The sequence below is a fragment of the Haemaphysalis longicornis genome, unplaced genomic scaffold, assembly GCF_048455015.1.
Source record: "Haemaphysalis longicornis isolate Haplotype H1 unplaced genomic scaffold, Haemaphysalis longicornis Haplotype H1 scaffold_7, whole genome shotgun sequence".
Lineage (NCBI taxonomy): Eukaryota > Metazoa > Arthropoda > Arachnida > Ixodida > Ixodidae > Haemaphysalis > Haemaphysalis longicornis.
The window spans coordinates 9,233,537-9,258,323 of record NW_027526422.1 but is presented as its reverse complement, the minus strand read 5'-3'; the positions used below and the strand labels follow the sequence as shown (position 1 = coordinate 9,258,323).

General features: G+C 50.5%; 1 protein-coding gene across 1 annotated transcript; it reads right to left on the bottom strand.

The window, feature by feature from the left end:
• Positions 1-1,120: 1,120 nt before the first annotated feature.
• On the bottom strand, positions 1,121-24,676 carry LOC144145001 (uncharacterized). Its single transcript, XM_077676500.1, has 8 exons — positions 24,617-24,676; positions 23,078-23,622; positions 19,773-20,320; positions 15,131-15,519; positions 8,437-8,994; positions 6,223-6,617; positions 4,976-5,209; positions 1,121-2,607 (listed from the first exon to the last, which is right to left on the bottom strand). The coding sequence occupies exons 1-8, from the start codon at positions 24,674-24,676 to the stop codon at positions 2,007-2,009; spliced, it is 3,330 nt and encodes a 1,109-aa protein (XP_077532626.1). The 3' UTR covers positions 1,121-2,006.
• Between the last annotated feature and the right edge of the window lie 111 nt (positions 24,677-24,787).

Sequence of the window (24,787 nt, the reverse complement as noted above, 5' to 3'; positions counted from 1 at the left end):
CCGGCACCCCACCCAGGGCCTCTCTGTACGCACTCCAGTCCGTCACACACTGCTTCCGGGGCGTCGGCGCCCTGCCGCGCAAAGGTACCACGATCTCCAGGACACAGTGATCGCTGCCCAGCGTCTCGCCCGTGTTTCGCCACCGCACTCCGGCCTTCTTGCAGAACGCCAGGTCCGGGTTCGTGTCGCGCTGCACGGACGTGCCGTGTCTCGTGTACTCCGACGGGGCGTTCAACAGCTGGTACCCCGCGTACGTGGTCTCCTCGAACAGGCTGCGCCCCTTCGCCGTCGTCTTCGGGTACCCCCACGCCGTGTGCGGAGCGTTAAAGTCCCCGCACACCAGCGCGGCGCTGTCCCCGGCCAGCTGACCCACCTTGTGCATCATAGTCCGAAACTTCTGCTGGTACTGCTTTGGGTTACTGTAAACATTGATCACAAACACGCTTTCCTTCTTCTTCCGTCCCATGGCGACCTCAATCGCCCGGTGCTCGATGGCGCTGTTGCTCAGTAGCTCGTGCTCCACGTACGTGAGCCCTTTCTTCACAAGGGTGCACACTCCCTGCCCGGAACCCTTCCCGAACGTTCTCGCGCTGGGCGGACTAGCGTACGAGCGATAGCCCGGCATGCTCGGGGGAGCCTCGCTGTGCGTCTCTTGCAGCAGAATCACGTCCGGCCGCCGGCCGGCTTGACCAATGTACTGTTGTAACGACGCCTTCTTGCCGCGCAAGCCGTTCGCGTTCCACTGCCACACAACGAGCTCATGTCTCACTGCTGCTCGGGCCATGATGGGCGTTGGTTAGGGTGCTGGTATTGGGTTCCTGCGCTCAGTCTCGCTATGGCCTCCTGCATTTGCACCAGTGTCTCCTGGATCGCCTGGAACATCTGCTCCAACTTGGTCAGGCGGACGACGATGTCGGCCGTCGTCGCCTCCAGTGCCGCTAGCCTCCTGTTCGTAGACTCTTCAAACTTGTCGAAACGCTCCTCCAGCCGCTGGATGCGCCTGTCGATCGCCCTCGTCTCGATCGCCCGCCTCTTGGCTCGGGGCTCAGGACCCTCGGTCGTGGTTTCCTCTCTCGCCGCCTCTTCGGCCGGCGCCTCGGTCTGTACCTCCATGGCTTGCGCCTGCACCTGCGCCTGCGCTTGCGCCTGCTCCTGGCGTTGGTTGGCAAGAAGCAGGTCCAGCTTCCTATTCATCTCCAGCATGCGCATGTCTTGCTCGGCGATACGCTTCTTCAGGCGCTCGTTCTCGTTGCGAAGCTTGAGCATCTCGGGGCTGGGTTGCAGTTGACTCGCCGTCTGCTGCGGAACGGCCTTTCGCTCTCGCGCTTGTGGTCCGACCACGTCGGCCCACGCCACGCGCTCTCTCAACTTTGACTCTCTCTTTCGGCTCGTGCTGCGGCTCGCGCTGCGCCGCCGGCTCCCGCTGCGCTGACGTAAGCGCCCGCGCTCGCTCGCCACCTGTGCCATCACGTGGTCGCGTGGCTGCAGCTGCGGGAACGCCGCTAAGCCTAATCGGGGCTGCTGCGCCTCCACGTGCCTGCGCTCCCACCGGCGGCGCGTCACCACGTACGGAACTTTGTACCGATTTTTGCACCCCGTGGCGCCGGTGGGATGCGCTCCGTTACACAGCTTGCATCGAGGTTTGCATTCTCTCTCGTGACCCGGGCCGGGGTTCGGCGCGTTACACGCAAAGCACACCTTCGTGTCCGGAAAGGGGCACACGTCCGTTCTGTGACCGACTTTGCCGCAGCAACGGCACACTTCGAAATGCTGTCTATACAGACTACACTTCACCAACATGGCTCCGTACTTTACGTAGTTGGGCACCTTAGTTCCCTCAAACACCACAATGACCGTGTCTCGCGCTAGATGCGCATAGAATCGGAAAAACGACCACAGCAAACAGGATCTCTCTCCGAGCCCCCCAGTTTTTGGCTTGCTCGTAAGGAACCGCAACGGGGGCTCACTCCCCTCCGATCGTGTTTTGCACACACCCATCGGGCCCTTCACCCGCTGCTGCCCTCCTGGCGGTGGTTGTGCGCCTTCTGCTCGTGTCTTTTCTGCTGCTTACGGGACGTGAACGTCTTGGAACAGAAGTGACACCGGAAGGGCCTCTGCCCCGTGTGGCTGCGCACGTGGTTGCCCAGGTTGGTGTACGAGGTGAATGCCATGGGGCACAGGTGGCACTCGTAGGGGCGCTCGCCCGTGTGGGTGCGCAGGTGGGCATCCAGGTGGTCCTTCCGCGTGAAGGCCTTGCCACAGTGGCTGCACTGGAAGGGGCGCTCACCCGTGTGCACGCGTTGGTGCCTCTTCAGGTGGCTAGAGGACGGCGCTGCGTAGCTGCACTGCTGGCAACACAACAGCCGATGACTCAGTGGGGGGGCCGTCCTGCAACATGCGGCCATTCGGGGAGGCAGAAGGACCTGGGACAGAGGGAAAAGGGAAAAACTGGGAGCCCTCCCACCAACAAATGCCCTCGAGGTGCAAGGAGAAAATAACGAACATGAAAGAACAGGGCACGTCTTCATTGGTGTCAGGAGAGCCCCTTTGCAAAGATGCTCCTGGGAACTGCCTAGCAACGCAGGCAAGCCCTCCCATTTCTTCTTACTCAGAAGGGTTCATAAAATTTCCAATCCCGGCTTGGTTAGTTCAAGAACGCCACATCTAGTGCTCATGCAATAAATCCATTTCCTCTGATAAACTGCTTTGTCCCAAAATATGCCGAGCTCAGGCCTACGCAGGAATTTCAAAAATTCAGGAGATCTCCTGGCCACATTGCTGGTGTCCCAAAAAGCGGCACCAATCGAGTGGAGAATCGGTTTGACCTGCCCTATCTAAGGAAGTTCCCGTCAACTCCTGCCTCGGCCTCCATGCCCGACTTCCACGAATACGCACCCTGCCGGACAACAAAGACCCTTCAAATCACCTAAAAACAACAGTGTGTAGTGTACCTGAGCACAGCACAGCTGCTATATTATTCCCACAATGTAGGCATCGTGCCCGTGTTCACCAAGTTCTGCGTTCATGACATACTCGGCCATCAAATTGTCCGACAGTCTGAGATGAAGCAGAAAAGAAAAAGCGTTGCCTTCTTTCGTACTGCTTCTCAACTGAAAAGCATGCGCTTGGATTATATTAAAGCACCCATGGTTCTCCCTTTGCTGCCAATCAGAGTAGCGTCCAACTACAGGCAACAGATCCTTCACAAGAACAGGAGGGAAAAAATGGACAAGCAAAAAAAACATCTTAACTGTGATAATAATTTTGGTTTGATGAATGACACAACCTGGCGCATTCAGTTGGTATTTATTGCCCTCGTGTGGCTTCTAACAATGAGGAGGAACCTATCTGGGACCAAAGTATGGCCACATGAACACAGGAATACAATTTTTAGGTGACAGATGGTCAAGCAGGGCGCGTGCCTTGTTTCACACACAGCCGTACAGTAGCAGGCAGGCGTGATTTCCTTGCAAAAGAGACAATTTTGAAGAGCACACAATCTTCCTAACGAAGAAAGCGTATACAGTTGCGGTGGGATACAGCGCACAGTAAACCTCATGGAAAAATTGGACGAGAATGCCCAACGTAATTTTTAAAGCAGCCCGCTCCCAGGTAAACTTTTAATGTGCGTATTTATTTTGATTTCGTGTGCACATCCAAGCATGTCAAGCATGGAAGATTGGCAGACTGCTAGTGACAGGTTGTACGTCCATGAACCAGAACAGAGTGTTTCCTCAGGTTTACTAAAAAAATGCAACAAAACATTAATAATATTAGAACTTGTACAGACCCGCAAATCTGCTTAATCAAGAGTTGTACATTTCAATTTTAAATTCAGAAGCTGCACATTTCAGCTTGACATTCTGCACGTTGCAGCTCAGATGTCTTTTGGAGAAGAAAGCCGGCTGAAGTTCGATGCATTTATGTCGCTGTATTTGTGATGCAGAGGTCGCGTAACATGAAGAGATAAAGGTGGATGCGGAAGACTTGAGGGATCTTTCAACTGGTGGGGAGAACTGTTTACAGGCAACAATGACACTGTGTCTGGGAGGCAGCTTCCGAGGGCCAGTTCTTCTCCTCGCATCTTTCCAGGCATGAAATCCTAGTAGCTTCCTCCAAGACGCATAGTCATCTTTGCTGTAATCAGTTGTTCCTCAGGTTTATCACCCCTGAAGCAAAAGCTGTGTGGCCACTGAAGTTGTTGGACAATTCATTGGCAAAGAATTTTCAGGTTTAAATAGAAACATATGGCAACTGCCAACTGAAGTTCATTTTTGCAATTTTGTGATCATCTAAAAGAACGGAACCCAACTTTATACTGAAAAAGTGAGGCAGGGGGAGGGACGACTATCCCGACATGCAATATACCAGTGTTAGGTAGCAGTTCATAAAAAAGATAATAATAACGCCCGCTCTCTCTTTTTCATTTTGGCTTGTGCTTGTTTCTTCAATACATTTGTCAAATGGCGGCAAAAAAGTTAAAGGGGTAGCTGGCATCAGTTTATGGCTCTCATGTTTCCTCATTTTCATCACGTTCACAGCTGCACATCAAAATCACCTGCAGAAGAAACACGTGAGACAAGCTCTAAACATCAACTGTGGTTCACCGACACAAGGCACCCCCACATGAGAGACATACACACAGCAAGTGGGTGTCTGAATGCATATCAGTAGCCACGCACTGTGACTGCCCCTTTCCAATAGGGATGCAACTTTTCGATTGCGTCAGTCTCCAAAGCTGCAGCATGTGCTCAAATGGGAACTCTAAAGGTGTTGCCTGTGACAAACACAGGGTGCCTGCCCCAGGTGAGGCCACGATGCGACAACAAAATTTTCGCTTGGAGACAGGTCTCGTAGGATAAAACGGGCTCTCTCTCCCTCTCTTGGTTTGGTGCACAACACTGCTTCATAACAATCCGCACGAAGATCCTGCTGCGCTCCTGCACCTCGGGGCAAGTGTGTCCGCACAGTCCACCACATGCACAGCTGGGCCCGGTGGCTGTGCACTTCCTCCTGGTGCGCCCTCTGCCGAAGGCGATGAGTGAATGCCGCGGGAGTCAGGGGAAGGTGGGCAACCCTGGAGTGGCACTGGTGGGGCTGCTCGCCTGTATGGGTGGGCTGGTGGATGGGCTGCCCTGACACGTGGCTGCCCTGCTTGCTGGCAGCACAGCTGCAGCCGACCATGCACTGGGTCGCCTGCACCCAAGGCCTGCAACAGGAAAGGAAGGGAAACACCCTTCTAGCAGAAAACATGGTGGCAGTGCGACAGCAGGGAGGAAGGAATTTCGTCCCCGAAGAGAAAAATGTGCGGGCCCTGAGGTTGGGGGATAATTCATTGCGCACAGCATTTTAACATTCAGACAGAAAAATAAGGGAGTGAAAGAACGCGTAGGTGTACACTGATGCCAAATGCCCACTGAAGTTTATTTCTGAGATTTAGCAGGTACGATATGAAAGAAATGTAACCCAAACATATAGAAAAAAAGCGGGGGCAGGACACAATTCACACTTTCCTTTTTTATCATTTCCAACTGTGGTTTGTGCTCGTTTGTTCAATACATTTGTCAAACGGTGGAAACAAAGTTGAAGGGGTAGTTGGCATCAGGCTATGCCTATCGTATTTCTTCACACTGCGTTTTTATGGCTGCACCTTAAAACCACCTGCAGAAGGAACACATGAGACAAGCATTGAACATTAAGTGTTGTTTACCGGCAGAAAGCACCATCCCACAGGGAATTTACCCACAGTCTGTGTGTTAGCCACACATTGTATCCATGGTGACACATTGTAACTGCAGCTTTGCGATGGAGGATTGTCTCCTTGCTCCTCTCAGCCTTCAAAGCTGCAGTGCATGTTCGAATGGGCACTCTGCATGTCTGCCACAGGTCCGACCCGCAATCACATTTCCCGTGCTAGCGTGCCGCAACTGTCAACTTGCTGGTGAAGCAGCGGTGCGACGACAAACGAAAGTTTTCGCTCGGAGTCAAGTCTCAGTGTACGACAGAACAGGCTTTCTCTCTAAGACCCCCTTCCTCTTGGCGTACGGCACAACGTTCCTTCAAAATGATTCGCTAGGCGGGGGCTTGCTTCCTTCCGATCAAGTGAATACACACGCACGGCTGGGCCCTGCCCTTCCCCTACACTACCGGTGGCAGCTGTGGACCTTCTCTTCTGCATCCTCTGCTGGAGAAGGCATGCGACGACTCCACGGACAGAAGAGTCAGCAGCCATCTGTGTGGCTGCGCACATGGTTGTCCAGGTTGCTTTTCTGGGTGAATGACATGGGGCACAGTTCGCACTCGTAAGGACGCTCGCCCGTGTGCCTGCGCAGGTGGACGCCCAGGTGGCCCTTCTGCTTGAAGGCCTTGCTGCAGTGGCTGCACTGATGGGGGCGTTCACCTGAATGTTTGCGCTGGTGGATTTTCAACACGCTCAGGTGCGGTGACGTGAAGCTGCACTGCCGGCACTGCAGCAGCCGACGACCCAGTGGGGGGCCGTGCCGCTGCCTGCGGCCGCTTGCGGAGTGGGAAGAGGGGGATCCTGCAATAGGGAGAAAAGAGGACAAAACTGGAAGCCTTTCCAACGCAAAATGCTGCGGCAGTGCGCCAGCAGCAACATTTTAGAGACGATAGTTTTTCTTTGGCTGCCTAAATGCAAAAATTTTGGTTTGTCTCTCTGTCCCTCGGCTCCGCCTTCCGACCAAAAGTTGAAGCCGTTCATCGAAAAGAAGTGCATATCTGTTGAACAGCTCCAAACAACTAAATCTGCTGGCCTAAGTCATATATACCCTTACTATTTACTACAAAGAAAACCTCACGCACGTTTGAGGCAAGTTGCACGTACCTAACCGGTAGGTCCCGTGTTCTTTGAGTTAAGGTTGGCTTTTACAATATCAAGTGGCAAAAATACCGTGCATTAAAAATGGGAAGAAGAATATTCCAAAGGAGTACAACATCGGTAGGTAATTTGCACACATTCCAGGCCACATTCCACATTTAGATTGTAACATGCAGGCAAGTTTATGTACAAAAACTGAATATAAATTACTCCACGCTGATATAGCATTGGATTTTGGGAAGACTTCCATGGCAACGCTGCAGGCTGCTTTGATGTCGATTTCAGCTTTGAGCCCGACTGTAACACACACACAAATTTCAAAGCTTAATTTAGCGAAAAAGGGTGCGTGTTAGAATCGTGCAAGTATGGTATACCTGATACCATTGTTCAGTATCCCTTATATATAAGTCATGACCCGTCCACTCCTTTGTTTTTAATTGCATTACTATTTGCACTTGTTTCATCAATACATTTGGGCTAAGATGCAAGCAAACTTCATCAGGTAGTTGGCGTCAGTTTACATCAGTTGTGTTCTCTGAATCTCGAATGTTTACGGCTATGTAACCTTGACGGACCACCAGGGTAGTGAGAGGATATCGGGTAATGGGTCTAGACGAAGGGCAGGGCCAACAATTTGATCGAGGGATGAAATAAGGAAGTTCACAGGCAAAGAATGGACTTGAGCAGCACAGGACTGGGGCGGGTGGAAGTGAATGGGGAAAGCCTTTGCCCAGCAACGGACCCGAACAGGCTGTTGGTGATGAAGATCAATGATGAAGTAGCACACGAGACCACCACTGGATGTCACCTACTGTTAACCGACAGAAGGCACTGTCGCAGTAAGAAATTACATGAGAGACATACATGTGGTATGTGCATTTCCACACCTATCCAAGGTAACGTATTGTGATTTGCCATTTTACGAGGGGTGCATCTTTTTCCTATTGGCCTGCAAAGCTTCAGCATCGTTCAAATAGGCACTGCAAGATGGTGGGCCAGCCCTCGGCGCAAGCTACTTGTGACCAACACAGGACGCCACTGCCTGTCACAAGCCCCACCCACAATCACAGTTCCCGCACTAGCATGCAGCAATGGACCTTTTCCATTCCAAGAACAGCGCTAGTAGCGGCGAATATGGAAATCACAATTGGTGGCTCCTTCGGCCACGATTGCCGGCGATGCTTTTGTCCAATACTGCTAATCGCTGGGAGCGCCCGTAGCGATAGCAAAGGGGCTTGCTTTGCACGAACATCGCGCTTCACTTTTTTATCTTCATGCACAGGCGGCGCTTCTTGGGTGCGCTCTTGACGAAGTTTTGCACGTTTGGTAATGCCGATGATTCGCCGTGCAGTGACTTAGCGCTTTCGCAGTGGCCACCAAATGCCAACCAGAACCTTTGTGAAGTTCGCGCCGGCGCGCCCACGCCATCCGTAAAAAGTGGCAATCGCGATAAAAGCGAGCCACCAAAAGTTGTGGTGGTGCCTGCAAGCGCATGCGCAGAATAAAGTTCGTAAAAGATCCATTGTCACCCGGCTGGTACGGCCACACTGCGACTACACAATTTTCACCCGCAGTCAAGTCTCAATGCATGATAAAACAGGCTCTCTCTCTTCCTTAGTCTTCCCAACTTGGCATGCTGAATACACCGCTGCGTAACGTTCTGCAAAGACAGGATTGCTCCTTGGCACGCGATCTTGTTTGAGTGTCTGCACACACATGTGGCTGGGTCTTCTTTTACCACCACTGGCAGTGACAATGCACCTCCCCCTCGTGCATGCTCTGCTGGAGACAGCACACAAAGCCACGGGGCAGAAGAGGCAGCGGAAGAAACGCCCGGCCATGCGACTGCGCAGGTGGGCAACCTGGCTGGTCTTGTAGGTGAAGGCACTGGGGCACAGTTCGCACTCGTAGGGACGCTCGCCCGTGTGCCTGCGCAGGTGGACGTCCAGGTGGTCCTTCCGCATGAAGGCCTTGCCACAGTGGCTGCACTGGTGGGGGCGCTCGCCCGCGTGCCTGTGCAGGTGCCTCTTCAGCTTGTGCGGGTAGGCTGCCTTGAAGCTGCACTGCTGGCAGTGCAACAGCCGACAACCAGGGGGGGGGGGGGAAGCCATGCTGCCCTCTGCGGCCGCTCGAGAAGGAGGAGGAGGAAGGGGAGCCTGCATCAGGGAGGGAGGGGGAAATATGAAAATATGAGAGCCCTTACAGCGGAAAACATGGTGGCAGCGCGTCAACAGCGAGGCGGAAGGGGCAAGAGGAGGGAGCGAACTCTGCAGTGCCAGGGGAGCCGCTCTGTGCAAGCCTAACACGCCTGGTCGAGTCCTCTTTCTTCCTGGCTCAGCAGTGTTTCGCTCAGGAAGCTTTGAAAATTTCGGAATCATGGTTTGTTCAAGAATGGCCCGTCTAGTGCTCTCCCTCCAAAAGAACGCGCCCATGCATTATGTCCAGATGGTTAGCCAGTCAAGGTGTGACATGTGGCCGGTTTTACATGTGCGTTGCTCCTTATGGTCCATTAAAATCTTTTTCATTAATACGTCGCATGGTTGCGGTATTTTTTTTTCGTTTTCATTCCTGCCAACGTCGTCGCTGATCGTAAGTTGTCTGCTCGTCACAAGTACATATGATCTGTATTTCCCTCAGTAGCTCGTGGTGCGCCCACTCTGCTGAGAGACAAGCCCAGCTAAACTCCCTCCACTTGCTTCTAATTCAACACGTTTTTTTCACGCATGCTTATCGAGTTTTGCCGGATTTTCCGTCCGCCTAGCGATATAAAGCTTTGCCTTCAAAATGTCCCTAAATGCGATGAAAGGTTCATGCCTACCCAAAAATTTTTAAAATTCTGCAGGCTTTCTGGGTGCACATTGCTGGTGTCCTAAAATGCACCCCCCACCAGACGGACACTGAATTCAAACAGCCTTTGCTAAGTAAGTGTTTATCTCATTTTGGCTGTACCTGCCTCAGCCTCTATACCTGATTTTCACAGTAAGTGTTTATCTCATTTTGGCTGTACCTGCCTCAGCCTCTATACCTGATTTTCACATATGAGCATCCCCTCAAAGAACACACACACACAAAAACCGTCTGAAAGGGCACTGAACAAGGACGACCAACAACGAGAAACGACACAGCTATTCATAACAAATGAGTGACCAGCTCAAGCACTGATGAAGGTGGAAGCAATGACATATGCAGCACTCATTGGAGTTTCCAAATGTTATTGCTAGAACTCAACTCGTAACCCAACAAATACGCCCCCAGCACGGCCTTCTTTTCGGATTAAGCAGCTTGACCATCCTTTCTTAGCAGATGGTACAGAGGCTCAGACGCTTGGCAGGACCAGAGGACACCAAGAAAAGAAGGCGATTCGACTGCTTGGTCATGCATAATGAACTCGAAGATCATGGCCATGTCACAATACAGACGGCAGGCGTCTTCAGCACGACCTCTTCGTCCCAGCAGCTCAAGGGTTCACTGGCGAGACTGATTCCTGCAAATATGAACCACGGCATACCGAGTCGCTTCAGTTTTGCGAAGTCACAAAGCTTTTCTACAAGCCACTGTGCAGGCCAGGGGTGCCGTCACGACGGCTCAATTCACAATTGCGACAAACGGATCGATACATAATTGATGTTTTGTTTTCTTTAGTCTCTTGGAGCTTGACTGTCAAGTAAATCGCAACAACTAAGGAGATAGCACATTGTTCTAGGAAGCACAGTATTTTTCGGGATGCTAGCTTGGAAATGACACCGGAGGGATCTCCAGCAATAAGACGCAGCAGACAGGTAAGAGCGAAACTTTTGTTTCGCTCTTACCAGCAACCCGCTGACGGCAGTTTCGTTTGCGCTGTCAGGTTAGTAAGTAGTGCGTATTTCGCAACCCAGGCGTTAAAAGATCCGCGTTGAACCGCTCCCCCAGCGTAACCACCAACATGCGGAATCGAGGACACGGAACGTGCGGTAATAAATTTTCCGAGGTTACCGACGCCTTGAGTAAACATTAAAAAACTGCGCGGGTCAGGGCATTATAGCTGTCACATGCGCGTTGCCAAATGAGCCGAACGGCCGGCAGATACACCGCTGGGAGCGAAAACGACTAAACTCGTACGGTTCCAGAACTCGATATATCACTGTCCGCTACGTTTGTTGTCTTCTCGTTCACACGAAGTCAGTGAAACCTGGAATGAAATAAGCGCTGCGGCGGGCGGCCGGCATTGAAAGGCCGTAATCTCTTCAAACTGCACGCCCCGTCAATGCAAAGCTGCGCGAGTACGCGACCCATCATATCCGTCGGTTCCCAGGCAGCGCACGTCACTTAAGCCACGGGCGTCGTATGAAGCGACGAGGTGATTGCAAGCAAACGCATGTTGGGTTGGGGTGTCGCTTGGGGCGGCGGGAAACTAGAAAACACACGGCGCGTTGCCCCAACCCAAGGACACATGCATTTGCACGCCAGCACCATGCCGCTTCAAAACGACGCCCAGAGTCCTCGAAGTCAGCTGTCGAAAACAGCCACAGCCGTGGTTAGAGTGAACCACAGAACAGGCAGGATTTTAGTGAACTCAAAGAATAGTCATGGTTAAATCGGTTAAATCTAGCTCAAGTAGGCCGCCACCATTGATGCCATCTCAATACGGCCATACGGCCACACCGACCATCGAGTTTTATACTAACTATAAAACCGGCGCTACGACTTTGCAAAGCCCACGGGAAAAAATAAAAAAAGGAGTATTTGACGCAAAAAGATACACAGCTTAAAATACGTTACGTTTTATTTTAGTACGTGTTCAAGCGTCCAAGCAGTCCAAGCCGGTGACTGCTTCAACGCAACTGTTACTGCTCTCATAGAGTTTCTCACAAGCTTGAGAAACTCTATGCAACGCCGCCTGTATTAACATTGCCTGACGTGTCGCGCGCTTTTCAATGGGGAGGGTAGGGACGCTTAGTTCAGGCACTGATCCGCTATGTGGCGCGTGCCGGCGGACATCTCGCCTTACGTCACTGCTCGCGAGTCGCGAACGCTGCACCCACTTCTACCACGTGTGTCTGTCAGCTTGCCTGTTGGGCTTCAAGGGCCGTTTCGCTTACATCTTAGCCGTGACGGGGCGCTAGTTCTGTGGCGCACTGGGGATCTCGTTCAACGTGTCGCTCGCTTCATACTTGCTGCATTTTTCCAACGATAAAGACGGAGGCGGACTGAAATAGTGTAAGAACATACTGATTGTCGGGTAGACATATATTTTCTGCTGGGGCAGCCATTTTTTACTGATATTTTTTCTTTCTGGAGTATTTAGAGAAGAAAAACTTGCGTGCACGTTTTTTGTTCAGGCGCTCACTTGTACGATTACTTTCCAATAATATCACGTGCCATGAAACTTCAGAAAATTATAGGAAACAAAAGGATAAGCAGCTGGGATCCCGCCACGCTGTCCGGGCGCTTTTGCAGTACAGTCCTCAATTTTAGAAGTGCGTACCGATGCGGAGTGCGAACAGCGGGGTAAAAACAATACCTAAATGCGGAGGGGATAGAGGTGGGATGCCCCACTCAGAAAATTTCAGGGATTGTGATCCGAGTAGATAAGCGCGCAAAGCCGGCATCAGCCTGCGGCAGCGCAAGAGAATTTGCTTCGTGACAAAGGAAGTTTTATCAGTGACAGACCAAGACAGACAGGCATGGTGACAAACAAGAAGGCGTAGGAGCGCCGCCTCGGGAACGCTTAACAAACTTTCCACTATTTTGCATAGTTTCCGAGAAGCGGCGCTGGCTGGCGGACACAAAAGCACGCTGGAAGGCTACGGAGCGGGGAAGGGTAGGAGAGAGCAACCGGAGAGTGGCTGTTTGGCCATTTTTCGCTCACGCGTTAGGCACTGTTTATACAGGCGGCGTTGCTCTATGACTGCTGTTACCTGTTGTGTGGCCCCTGGGTGACGGAACACGGTGACACAGTTCCTCGAGAGGATGGAGGGCATATCCACAGAGTTTCATACGGCCTGCAACGTCATGCTAGCTTCAGGAGGGGAAGGTGTCACGCTCAACTGAACGTGCCTGCGGGCGGGCTAACCAGAGCGTCTTTCAACCAGAACGGGCGTAGGGACAAATAGTCACAGAACAAATGCCTCAACTTCAAAGCAGAAAAAAAAAAAATGGTTGAGGTACAAATGGTCTGGTGGTAAACGTGAAACACATTTCGGGAGTATCATTCAATGTGCTTTTTTTTTTATGCATATCGTGCTAAGTGAACGCTCATAGTGCAGTGCAGACTTTATATGAACAATCTTCCCCTCCCCTTTTCCCCGTGCCCCACACCAGGGCCTATTGGCCTCCTCCTGTAATAAAGTCATCCATTCCATTCCTATGAGATAAAGCTTACTGTAATTGCCGGTTCTACCTGCTGTGACGAAAAATGTCCATAAAGTGACCTGTCCATTTTGATTTTGTAGGTGGAAAAATATTTCCGCATTTGTAACTTGTCCTGGCGTGCTTATGTGGACCAAGGCCGACATTACAAAGGCAAACTGACATTTGTAAAAGGCTGTGCCTAGCGTTTTGTTCAGACGGAACAATAAGAATTGCTAAGGTTCCATAGGAAACGCCGAACTAGCGCTGGCTTCACAACTCGTAGCGACAGAGCAGTCTTTCTTGATTTTGATTCTTGACCCAACCGGCCAAACCGCTTCCACTCACTGATTACCCGGTCATTTGAGAGTATTGGTACATAAATCTAGCGATGGCTATGTTGGCCTTGGCTGCAATGAACGGTAGTGATACAGCCAATTTAAAGCTTGTGGCCTCTGGGGTCGTTGATTGATAACTCGTTGTACAAAGATTTTTTTTTCAAGGCTCAATTTTAAACATCCAGAGAGTGAGACTAAGGGACGATTGGTGACTTACCATGCCTTTGATACGATATAGTGTCACTTAGACGGCAGTTCTTTGCAAGGGTAAGCCTGTCTCAGCAAGCATTACTACCACTAAACAGCCATACTCTGTTGCCAACTGGCACTGAAGTGTACCTTTTACATTTAGCCAATGTCTCAAAGAAATGGAAGCAAACCACAACAAAAAAAAAAAAAGGAGGGGGGTGGGGGGCAACATTACTTTTCTGATATAAGCAACCAGTGACTGGTGTCATTATCATGTGCACCCCTCACCTTTTCTCGTTTATTTTTTTTTTATTATTATTATGGTCAGCTCTTGCTTCTGCAATACGTTTGTAAAAGTGTAGAAACAAACTTGAGTCTGTAGTTGGCTGTCGTTAAGTCTACGCTTTAGTTTTCGATGATGTTTCTATCTGCCGCTTAAAATTACATTCACAGAAAGCACACGGACATGTACTGGACATCCGCTGCTTTTTACTAACAGAAGTTCCATCACAGTAGGAAATGACGCGTATGAGAGGCATACACACAGCATGTGCGTGTTCCGATACGTATCAAGAGCGATGCATTCTAAATGCCCCCTTCGAAATGGAGGTGCGCGCTTATTGCTTGTGTTGGTCCACAAAGCTGCAGCATGTGTTCTAATGGGCACTGTACGATGGTCGCTTGAGGCCAACAAAAGACGGCACTGCCTGCCACACTTCCAACCTGCAATCACACTTCCCGCACTAGCATGGGGCAATGTTCACCCAGCTGGTGAGGCCACGATGTGACGACAAAGGAGGAAGTTTTTGCTCAGAGCCAGGTGTGGCCGTAGGATAAAATAGGCTCTTTTTCTCTGAGCCCTGCACCTGTTGGGGTGTGGTACCGTATTTTCCCGCATATAACCCGCCGCTGCATATTCCCTGCACCTCCACTTTCAGTCCGTTGGAAAAGAAAAAAAAAATCCTCTCGTATTGCCCACACATTTGGTACAGGAAAGGCTGCACCAAAGCTACTGCTCAAGCAACACATCACATACTAGATAGACAGAAAAAGCGTATGTTTAGCAAGTAGAATACACTGACTGCAAGGCGAAAGTCACAATTCACCAATAAGATTCAGCTGTTACAGTAGGCTCGTCCTTGTTTTTTCTTCCTTGTGCATGTTTTGTGCAACCGTTGTCATGGAAGGCTTAGTCAGTGTTACTAACTTACTGCATAGGAGTTTCACGGCAGAACGCACATTGCCGTGATGCTGCACTAAAGAAAAAACCCCGCATATAATCCGCACCCTAGCTACCTTGCTACTGAACTTTTTACATTTTTGGTGCGGTTATACGCGCGAAAATACGGTATACACTGCTTCGTAATGATTCGCAAAATGGGCGTGTTCCCCTCTGATTAAGCTAGGGTAAATGTCTGCGTGCCCCCTTTGGTTAATTCTCTTTTACTGCCCCACTCATGGTGGCTGTGCACTTTTCCCTGGTGCATCCTCTGGCGGAGATATCAAGCGAAAAGTGTGGGCAAAAGTGTCGGTGGAAGGAACGCCCGGCTGTGTGGGTGCGCAAGTGGCCGTTCAGGGTGCTCTTATGGGCGAATGCCGCGGGGCACAGGTGGCAGCGATATGGACGCTCGCCCATGTGGACGCACAGGTGGTCAACCAGGTGGCCTTTCCGTACGAAGGCCTTGCCACAGTGGCTGCACTGGTGGGGGCGCTCGCCCGTGTGCGTGCGCCAGTGGATCTCTGCAGGTTGCCTGAGAACGGCGTCATGTACCTGCACTGCTGGCAACACAACAGCCGACGATCCCGTGGGGGGCCGCACCGCTGCTTGCGGTCACCCAGCGACGGGGAAGAAGGGGAGCCTGCATCAGCGGAGCAGGTGCAAACATTGATAGCCTTTCTCGCGGAAAACATGGTGGCAGTGAGGCAGCAGCGAGGCGGGAGAGGGAACAGCACATTTGAGAGGGGAGGTGGCTGCACTGCACAGGCCTGGTGCACCGGGCCGGGTGCTGCTTAGCGAAGCAGACGCGCCGTCCTCTTTCTTGATGGCTCAGCAGCTGGTCCCTCAGAAGGCTTTGGCATAGCGGCTTGTTCAGGAACACCACATCTGGTGCTCATGCAATAAATACATCTCCCCTGACACAGTGCCTGGTCCTGAAAGATGCCAAACCTGCACAGGAGTTTCGGAAATTCCCACGATTTTCTGGCCACATTGCTGGTGTCCCAAAAAGCAGCACCAATCGGAGGAATTGGTTTAACAAGCCCTTTCTCAGCACGTTTACGTTAACTCATTGTGGCTGTTTATTCCACAGCCTGTATGCCTGACTTCCACGCATATGCACCCTGTAAAACAACAGCAAAAGAAAAAAAAAAGCAGATTGAAAGACTTCAAAACAACAGTGGTGTGGCATAACAACAACAGCAACAACAAAAACCATGGCTGCTCAGCAGTGGTTACCATGTTCATTAGATAACATGCACAGGTATCAGGTTATCCTACAGTCTGAGTCAAAGCAGGCAAAAAAAAAAAAACTGTCACCTTCTAGTGCACTGTTTCTGAACGGTGACGCAAGCGGTACGATTAAGATAAAACAGTCATAATTCTGTCTTTGCTACCACTCAGAGTTTCCCCTTACAAGAGGTGACAAATGTTTCAACAGCAACATGAGGAAAAAAAGGGCAGAAACAAGCAAAGAAAAAAGAAGAAACATCCCCCTCGAGAGGGGCACGATCAAATGCAGAGCATTTCTGCGGGGGGCGCGCCTGCAAGTCGTATGGATTACGTATTGGTTGTTGTTGTTGTAATTGTTGTCTTCCAGCGTAGACATTGTCGATGAAGTCGATGGTGAAACGTGCCGTGAACCCCCTGCCGCGGCTATGACGCAACGTGGCGCGGCTATGACGCAACACAATCCAACACAATCCACTTTAATCCAATCCAATCCAAATCCAAGCCAATCCAACCCAATCCAATCGAATCCAATCCAATGCCCCTCGCGAGAGAGTGTTATAGCGCCGAAATCGCCACCAGGCGAACGCGTGATGCTGACGTCACGATCACGCCACAGATGTTAGCGACCGCAGCGCGCGCGAACGACATATATGGTTTAAGCGCGAACCGACCGCGGCGAGAGAGCGCGATGCGAGCGCCCCACCTGTTCTTGCGCGCGAACCTAACGCGGCGAGAGAGGGTGTTGCGCACGTCCCCACCTGTTGTGCGCCCGAACCGAACGCGGCGAGAGAGGGCGTTGCGAGCGGAGAGAAGGCGAGGAGGACGCGGGGGAGAGGGCGCACCTCTGGCCGACGGTTGAATGAGTCAAGGATATAAGGCACGTTCGTAACCTTCCGTTTGTTGCTCAGTTGCTAGAGTACCGTGCACCTTGCGTTCCGCCCGCAGAGTCGTAGGATCGAAACCTGGCGCCGGCAAGTATTTATATAGTGTAGGGGGAGCGATGCGGACGCGGACTACGGACGCCAACGCGGGTGACATCGTGAGTTACTTAAATGCTCTGCATTTAAAATCTTTCACCGTGATGACCATTTTTGTTTGACACAAAAGTTTAGAACCTGAAAAAAAATTCTTGGGCCATCTCCACTTATGTGAAACCTGGGGAGGGGCAAAGCATGCAGTGTATAAATGTATTGCCTTGGTGTTTTTGCCAACAGAGGCGAAACCGCTGAAGGGCAGAGGTACACAGCTTTGCTGTAAAAGTCTCATCTTTGAAGCACGAGGCTCTCTAGCGCAAGGCGTAAACAAATGTCCCGGTGTTTTTTTTGTTTTTTTTTGGTGCGCATTATGTTCTAGCGCGAGGCATAAACGAGTTTCCTGGTGTTTTAGTACCGTGACTACATGAGACAATGAATACGACGACGACAGAAGCAGCCCAGCCCCTAAAAAAATTTTTTCTTACTTTTGCCAATTTTGCTTCCTCCTTCACACAAGGTCGTGCAGTAGTATGCAGGCATACCTTAATTAATTCCGTGCAAAAATTATACCTGTCCACAGCGTACAATCTTCGCGGAGAAGTAAGTGTAAACAGGTGCCACGGGAACAACATACGATAAGCCCTCATGGAAAATGCAGGTGGCCAGTGTTATTTTTAAACCAGCCCTTCAATGTGTGTATTTTTCTAGTTTTGTGTGCACATCCATGCATGTCAGACATGGAGGCTTGGCAGGCTCCAAACCTAACAGCATGCACTTCCATAAACCAGAAAAATGCATGACAACATGTTTACTAAAAAAAAAATGCAAGAAATTGTTTAACACTAGGAGCTTCATCGACCCCGCTCACTTCAGTGCCTGTACATATCAGCATGATGCAATGGCACAGCTAAAGTGTTTTATGGAGAAGTGAGCTGGCTAAAGTTCGCAGCATTTATGTCATCGCATTGTATAGCATAAAAATGTGGCGGAAATGGAAGACTCGAATGACCTTTTGAATGAGGTCGGGGGGCGTGGAACTATGTCTGGGAGGCAGCTACCAAGAGATATTTCATCATCCCCTTTACATTTTTCAGGCGTTTCAAGCAGTACCACGCTCTTTGGCCTTCCTTCTTTTTCATTCCGGCTAGTGCTCACTCCTGCAAAGCAATTGCCAAACGGCAGTCAATGTATCGTCGGGCGTCAGTTTATGTCTCTGCGTTTCTTTACTATCTGGATTTTTAAAGCAAAGCTTTTTATCTCTACCCCCCAAAGGTTCTGTCGCGACCATCGGTGTCAACAGAAAACTCCAGTGAACAAATAAAAGAAGTTACTGGCACTACCAGGAATCGAACCTGGAATGAATAGAGAAACGGAGCGAGAGGTCGTTATCTTACATATTGAGCTACGAGCCTACGCGGAGACGGGGGAGACAGACGGTGCACTCAGCGAGCACATGTGCACATCTGCGGATAGCGTTACGCGACACCTCGCACCACTGGGCGCTCCTCCCACGGCACGTCTAGCGGCCGTGTGCACACCTTGTGTGTGCGCTAGGATTTATAAAAGTTAAGGGTAGCTCACACCAACGCATGGCATCTCACTTCTCTTCCGTCTCTGCCGCCGATCTCCTTGCTTCCGTCGGCGGCGGCGGCGGCAGAGACTGAGGAGAAGTGAGATCGTCTAACACCGGGTTTGAGCTTCCTTTCATTTTATAAGAAGAGTTTCCACTCATGTGCTTCACCTATACAACTCAACCAACCACCGTTAATGCATCATGCATTGATTTAACCTTAGCAAGAATATCTCTTTGAAGTAATAAAGGGTGCGGTATTTCACTTCTCTCTGGTTTTACAATTTGTAGAGCAACGCAAGTGAATTTAAGTGACATCGCATGGGTAGTCGTTGTGGGTGTCGTTCACAGCTTTGCTTTCCAACCACATTCAGAGGGTGGATTGGCGCCATTTTTTTTTCAGCTGCCCCTTCAAATTGCCTTTGCAGCAAGCACACAAAACGAGAACTTAGAACTGTTTTCTTACCAGAAAAAGGCATCATCAGAGTGGGAAACAACAAGTGACACATGCACAGTATCAAATCACACACAGTATCACGCACAGTATCACAGTAACACAGCATCAAATGCATCGCGTATCAAACGCGATGCATCATGACTGTCCCTTTCCAAGAGGGGCGCATCTTGTAGCTCGTGTCGGTAAGCACAGCTGCAGTGTGTGTTCAAACGGGCACTGTACAGCAGCCGCTTAAGACCAACACAGGATGGTACTGTCTGGCACAGTCCCCACTCGCAATCACATTTCCCGCACTAATGTGGAGCAACTGCCACCTGGCTGGTGAAGCGACGATGACAAACGAGGAAATGCTCGCTTGGAGTCACGTGTCATTCTGTGATAAAGTGGGCTCGATCTCTCCGAGACCCCCACCACTTGGCGGGCGTGCTGCAACACACTGCTTCATAATGATCCGCAAACAAAAGCTTGCTATCTTCTGACCGCACTGAAGCGTGCATTTGCTTGCACGCATGCGCACAAACGCACACATGCACATGGCTCAGGCCTTCTCCTCCTCTCCTGTTGCGGTGGTGGCTGTGCACTTGTGCATCCTCCACTGAAGGTGGCTGGCAAAGACCGTGGGGAGTCAGTGGAAGGAATGCCCGGCTGGGTGGGTGTGCAAATGCATACTCAGCTTGCTCTTCTGGGCAAAGGTCCTGGGGCACAGGGGGCAGCAGTACGGACGCTCGCCCGTGTGCACACGCAGGTGATCGACCAGGTGGCCCTTCCGTACAAACGCCTTGCCGCAGTGGCCGCACTGGTGGGGGCGCTCGCCCGTGTGCGTGCGCATGTGGACCTTCAGGTTGGTCGGGTACGTTGTCACGTAGCTGCACTGCTGGCAGTGCAACGGCCGACGATACGGTGGGGGGCCGTGCTGCACCCCACGGCCTTTCGGGGAGGGGCCTGCAACCGGAGGAAAGAGAAACACTGAGAGTGCTTGCACCAACAAACGCGGTGATAGCGAGGCAAAAGAGGAAAGAACCAGCACAAAAGATGACGCAGCATCTCCAGTGGTGCCAGGCAAACCTCTGTGCACAAGAATAATGCACTTGCCTAGCAATGGAGACAAGCCCTCCTCTTTCTTGCTGGCTGGGCAGCTGGTCCCTTGGGAGGCTTCAGAAAATTTGGAACCACAGCTTGTTCAGGTATGACCTATGAACCGCTCTCACACTAACAATATCCCCTGTCATACCCCATGCTTTATGTTGAATACTGCAAAGTTTATGCCGAACCAAAAATTTCAAAATCTGGGTTTTTTTTCTGACCACATTGCTGGTATCTAAAAAAACACCACCCAACGAGTGGGGAATTGGTTCAACCAGACATTTCTGAGCAAGTTCACGTCAACTGATCGTGGTGGTTCCTGCCTCAGCCTTTATGCCTGCAATTCCCCTTCCGGTGTGGTGTTGCTTAGTTGTATATTGACGGTTACTAGTTCCATGCATGCATGCCCCGCCAAAAATCAACAAAAATAGTTCTACCGACTTATGCCTATAGTGTGCAAAAACAATAGTGTGCAATGCAACTGAGCGCAGCATGGCTGCTCTACTGGTTACGGTAGAATAAGCACCTAGCCAGTGTTCATGAAGTTGAAAGTACATGACATGCCCGGCTATCAGATTATCCCACAGCCTGAGATGATTGCAATTAGCAGGAAACAAAAAAAACCTGTCACTTCACTGTGCATTGCTTTGCAACTGCAAAGCACGCGGCTGGGTCAATTTACAACACTCAGGCTTCTCCGATTGTTACCACTGAAAGCTGCCTCCTACTATACGAAACAAATGCTACAAAGCAACACCAGAATAATAAAGGCAAAAACAAGCAAAGAAATATTTATGCACTGTGAACACCACTACGGTTCCACTGATGACTCAAAACTTTATAATCTGAAAAAGAGCACTGTACTCATTTGGTTAGAGGTTGCATGCTTTTTCAAAGATACTGCTCAGCACTAAAAACTCCAGCTTGCAATCATGATCAAAGAAAGTCGAGCCATAGTCGCGGCCAGAGGGCGTTCATGTAAAGTCATCACACACAACCTGACCCATTCAGTTTTTTTTACCTTCTAGTGGCTCCTGCCAATAAGGACAGCCCTATTTGGGGCCGAAGTATAGTCGAATGAACACGGGAATACATTTTTCAGGTGACACGTAGTGAAGTAGGGCATGTGCCTCGTTTCACACACGGCCGCGCAGTAGCAAGCAGGCGCGATTTCCTCGCAAAAGAGACAACTTTCAACAGTGCATGGTGTTCTTGGCAAAGTAAGTGTACACAGCTGCTGCGGGAACTACACCATTAGCCCCGTGAGAAACTCTGAAGAGAATGCAGGTATTTTGGATTAATTTAAAACATCCCTTTACACAGAAAACTTTAAATGTACCCTTTTTCCCAGTGTTGTGTGCACATCCATGCACATCAGACATGGTCTTCACAGATTCCGTACACAGCTCGCAGTTCAGTTCCATAAACCGAGACAGTGTGCGACCTCAGGTCCAGTAAAAAAACACAATAAATTGTTTAACACTAGAAGGAGCTGTATTGGGCCAAAAATTATTTATCACGAGTGTTCCCTTTGGAATCTGTACATATCAGCCTGATGCAGCATAGCAGCTCAGATGTCCTTTGGAGAAGAAAGCCGTCTGAAGTTCGGTGGATTTAAGTTCTCGCAGAGGTCACATAACATGAGAAATAGAAACAGAAGACGAGGAATCCCTTAAACGTGGATGGGAAGGAGCGTCTGTTTACAGCAACAATGACACTGTGTGTGTGTGGGGGGGGGGGAGGGAGGGGGGGGGGGAGCCACCACGAGACACTTTGTGTCCTTCACACTTTTCAGGCACGAAATCCCGGTAGGCACCCCCGAAACACACGGTCACGGGATGCTCGTTCCCATCCCCATTTAAGCGATCTCTCCGATCTTTCACCCTTCAAGAGTAAAAATGGGTGGGCACTGAGGTTGTTGGCTAATTCACTGTGCAAAGAATTGTGAAGTTCGTATTCAAACATTCAGTGAGTGAAGGAACACACAGACATGCACTGATGCCAACTGCCCAGAAGACACTGAAGTTTAATTTAAATTCAGCACATATATATCAAAGGAATGAACCCCGTTATACCACTAAATAACGGGTAAACGTGACTATCCCTATACATAATACCAGTTTCAGGTACCAGCTGTTGCAAAAAAAAAAAATGACACTTCCCTCCTTTCACTTTTCCATTACGGTTTGTGCTTGCTCCTCAAACATATTTGGCAAACGGTGGAAACTAAATTGAATAAGCCGGTATAAGTTTACGACTCTCACGTTACCTCACTCCCTGAGTGCTGATAGGCGCACCTAAACAATGTCATCACTACTTGTACAAAGAACACACGCGACAAGTACTGAACATCGTCGTTTACCAACCGAAGGCACCATCTCAGTGGGAAATGAAATGAGAAACGTACACACAGCCTGTGCTTTTGCATGAGCATTAATCACGACACATCACGATTGTCACTTTTCAAGAGAGGTGCATCCTCTCGCTCGGATTGGTCTGCAGAGCTGCAGCGTGTACTCAAATGTGCACTCTGCGGTGGTTGCTTCCCACCAGCACAAGATGCACTGTCTGCCACAGGTTCCCTCCCCAACCACACTTTCCATGGTAGTGCGGCGAAACTGTCACCCAGCTGGTGAGGCCACAATGTGACGAGGAAGGGGGAAATTTTTCGCTTGAGGCCAGGTGTTGTCTCAGGATGAAATGGGCTCTCCTTCTACGAGTCCTGCACCTCTTGGTGTGCCGCAAAACCCCTCTCTGCAAAGTTCCCCAAAGAGAAGGATGCTCCCCTCCGATATCATTAAACTGAGCGCTTGGGCACACACCCAGCTGGCCCTCTACTCCTGATGCGCTACTGGCGGCGGCTGTGCACCCTCTGCTCGTGTGCCTCCTGCTTGTGGCGGCGTGAGAAGGCCTTGGAGCAGAAGCGGCAGTGGAAGGGCCTCTGCCCCGTGTGGCCGCTCACGTGGCGGCACAGATCATTAGTCTTGGCGAATGCCATGGGGCACAGGTGGCAGCGGAAGGGGCGCTCGCCCGTGTGGGTACGTCGGTGGACGTCCAGGCTGCCCTTCCGCGTGTAGGCCTTGCCGCAGTGGCTGCACTGGTGGGGGCGCTCGCCCGTGTGCGTGCGCATGTGGAGCTTCAGTTCAGTCGCGCGCGGTGTCGCGTAGCTGCACTGCTGGCAGCACAACAGCCGACGACCCAGTGGGGGGCCGTGCTGCACCCCACGGCCTTTCGGGGAGGGGCCTGCAACCGGAGGAAAGAGAAACACTGAGAGTGCTTGCACCAACAAACGCGGTGATAGCGAGGCAAAAGAGGAAATAAAGTAGCACGAAAGATGAGGCAGCGTCTCCAATGGTGCCAGGCAAACCTCTCTGCACAAGAATAGCGCATCTGCCTAGCAACGCAGACGAGCCCTCCTTTTTCTCGCCAGCTAGGCAGCTGGTCCCTCAGAAGGCTTCAGAAAAGTTGTAATCCCAGCTTGTTCAGCAATGACCCATGAAGGGTTCTCGCAATAACGATATCCCCTATCATATGCCATGCTTTGTGTTGATTGCTGCAAGGTTTATGCCAACCCAAAAATTTCAAAATTGTGGGTTTTTCCTGACCACATTGCTGGTGTCCCAAAAAACACCACCCACCAAGCGGGGAATAGGTTCAACCAGACATTTCTGAGGAAGTTCACGTCAACTGATCATGGTGGTTCCTACCTCAGCCTTTGTGCCTTCAATTCCAAGAATATGTGCCCACCAAACAACAACAAAAACAGTTCGAACGACTTATGCCTATAGTGTGCAAAAACAATAGTGTGCAACGTAACTGAGCGCGCTATGGCTGCTCTGCGGGTTACAGTAGGCTAAGCACCTTGCCAGTATTCACGAAGTTGAAAATACATGACATGCCCAGCTATTAGATTATATGACAGACCGAGATGATGGCAATTAGCGGGAATCTAAAAAAAAAAAAACCCTGTCACCTTACTCTACATTGCTTTGGAACTGTAAAGTATACGGTTTTGTTTACTTATAATACCCAAGATTTTCTGCCCATTACCCCTCATTGCTGCCTCCAACTATGCGCAACAAATGCTACAACAGCAACACCAGAAAAATAAAGAAAAAAACAAGCAAAGAAATAGTTGTGCACTGTGAGCACCACTGCAGTTTGACTGATGACCCAGAAATTTATAATCTAAAAAATAAGTGTATTCATTTGTTTGCAGGTTGCATGCCTTTTCAAAGATACCACACAGCGCTAAAAGAGTCAGCCTGCAATCGTGATCAAATGAAGTCGAGCTCTTGGGTGAGGGGTCCCTCAAATGGGGATCGGAAGGAGCATCTCCTTACAGCAACAATGACACTGTGTAGGCGGGGGCAGCCACCACGACACACTTTGTCTCCACTCGTTTCAGAAGTGAAATCCCGGTAGCTGCCCCCGAAGCACACTGTCATTGCTGCTGTAGACGGGTGTTTGTACTTATCCTCATTCAAGGGATCTCTCTGGTCTTTCACCCTTCAAGAGTAAAATGAACGGGCACCGAGGTTGTTGGCTAATTCACTGCG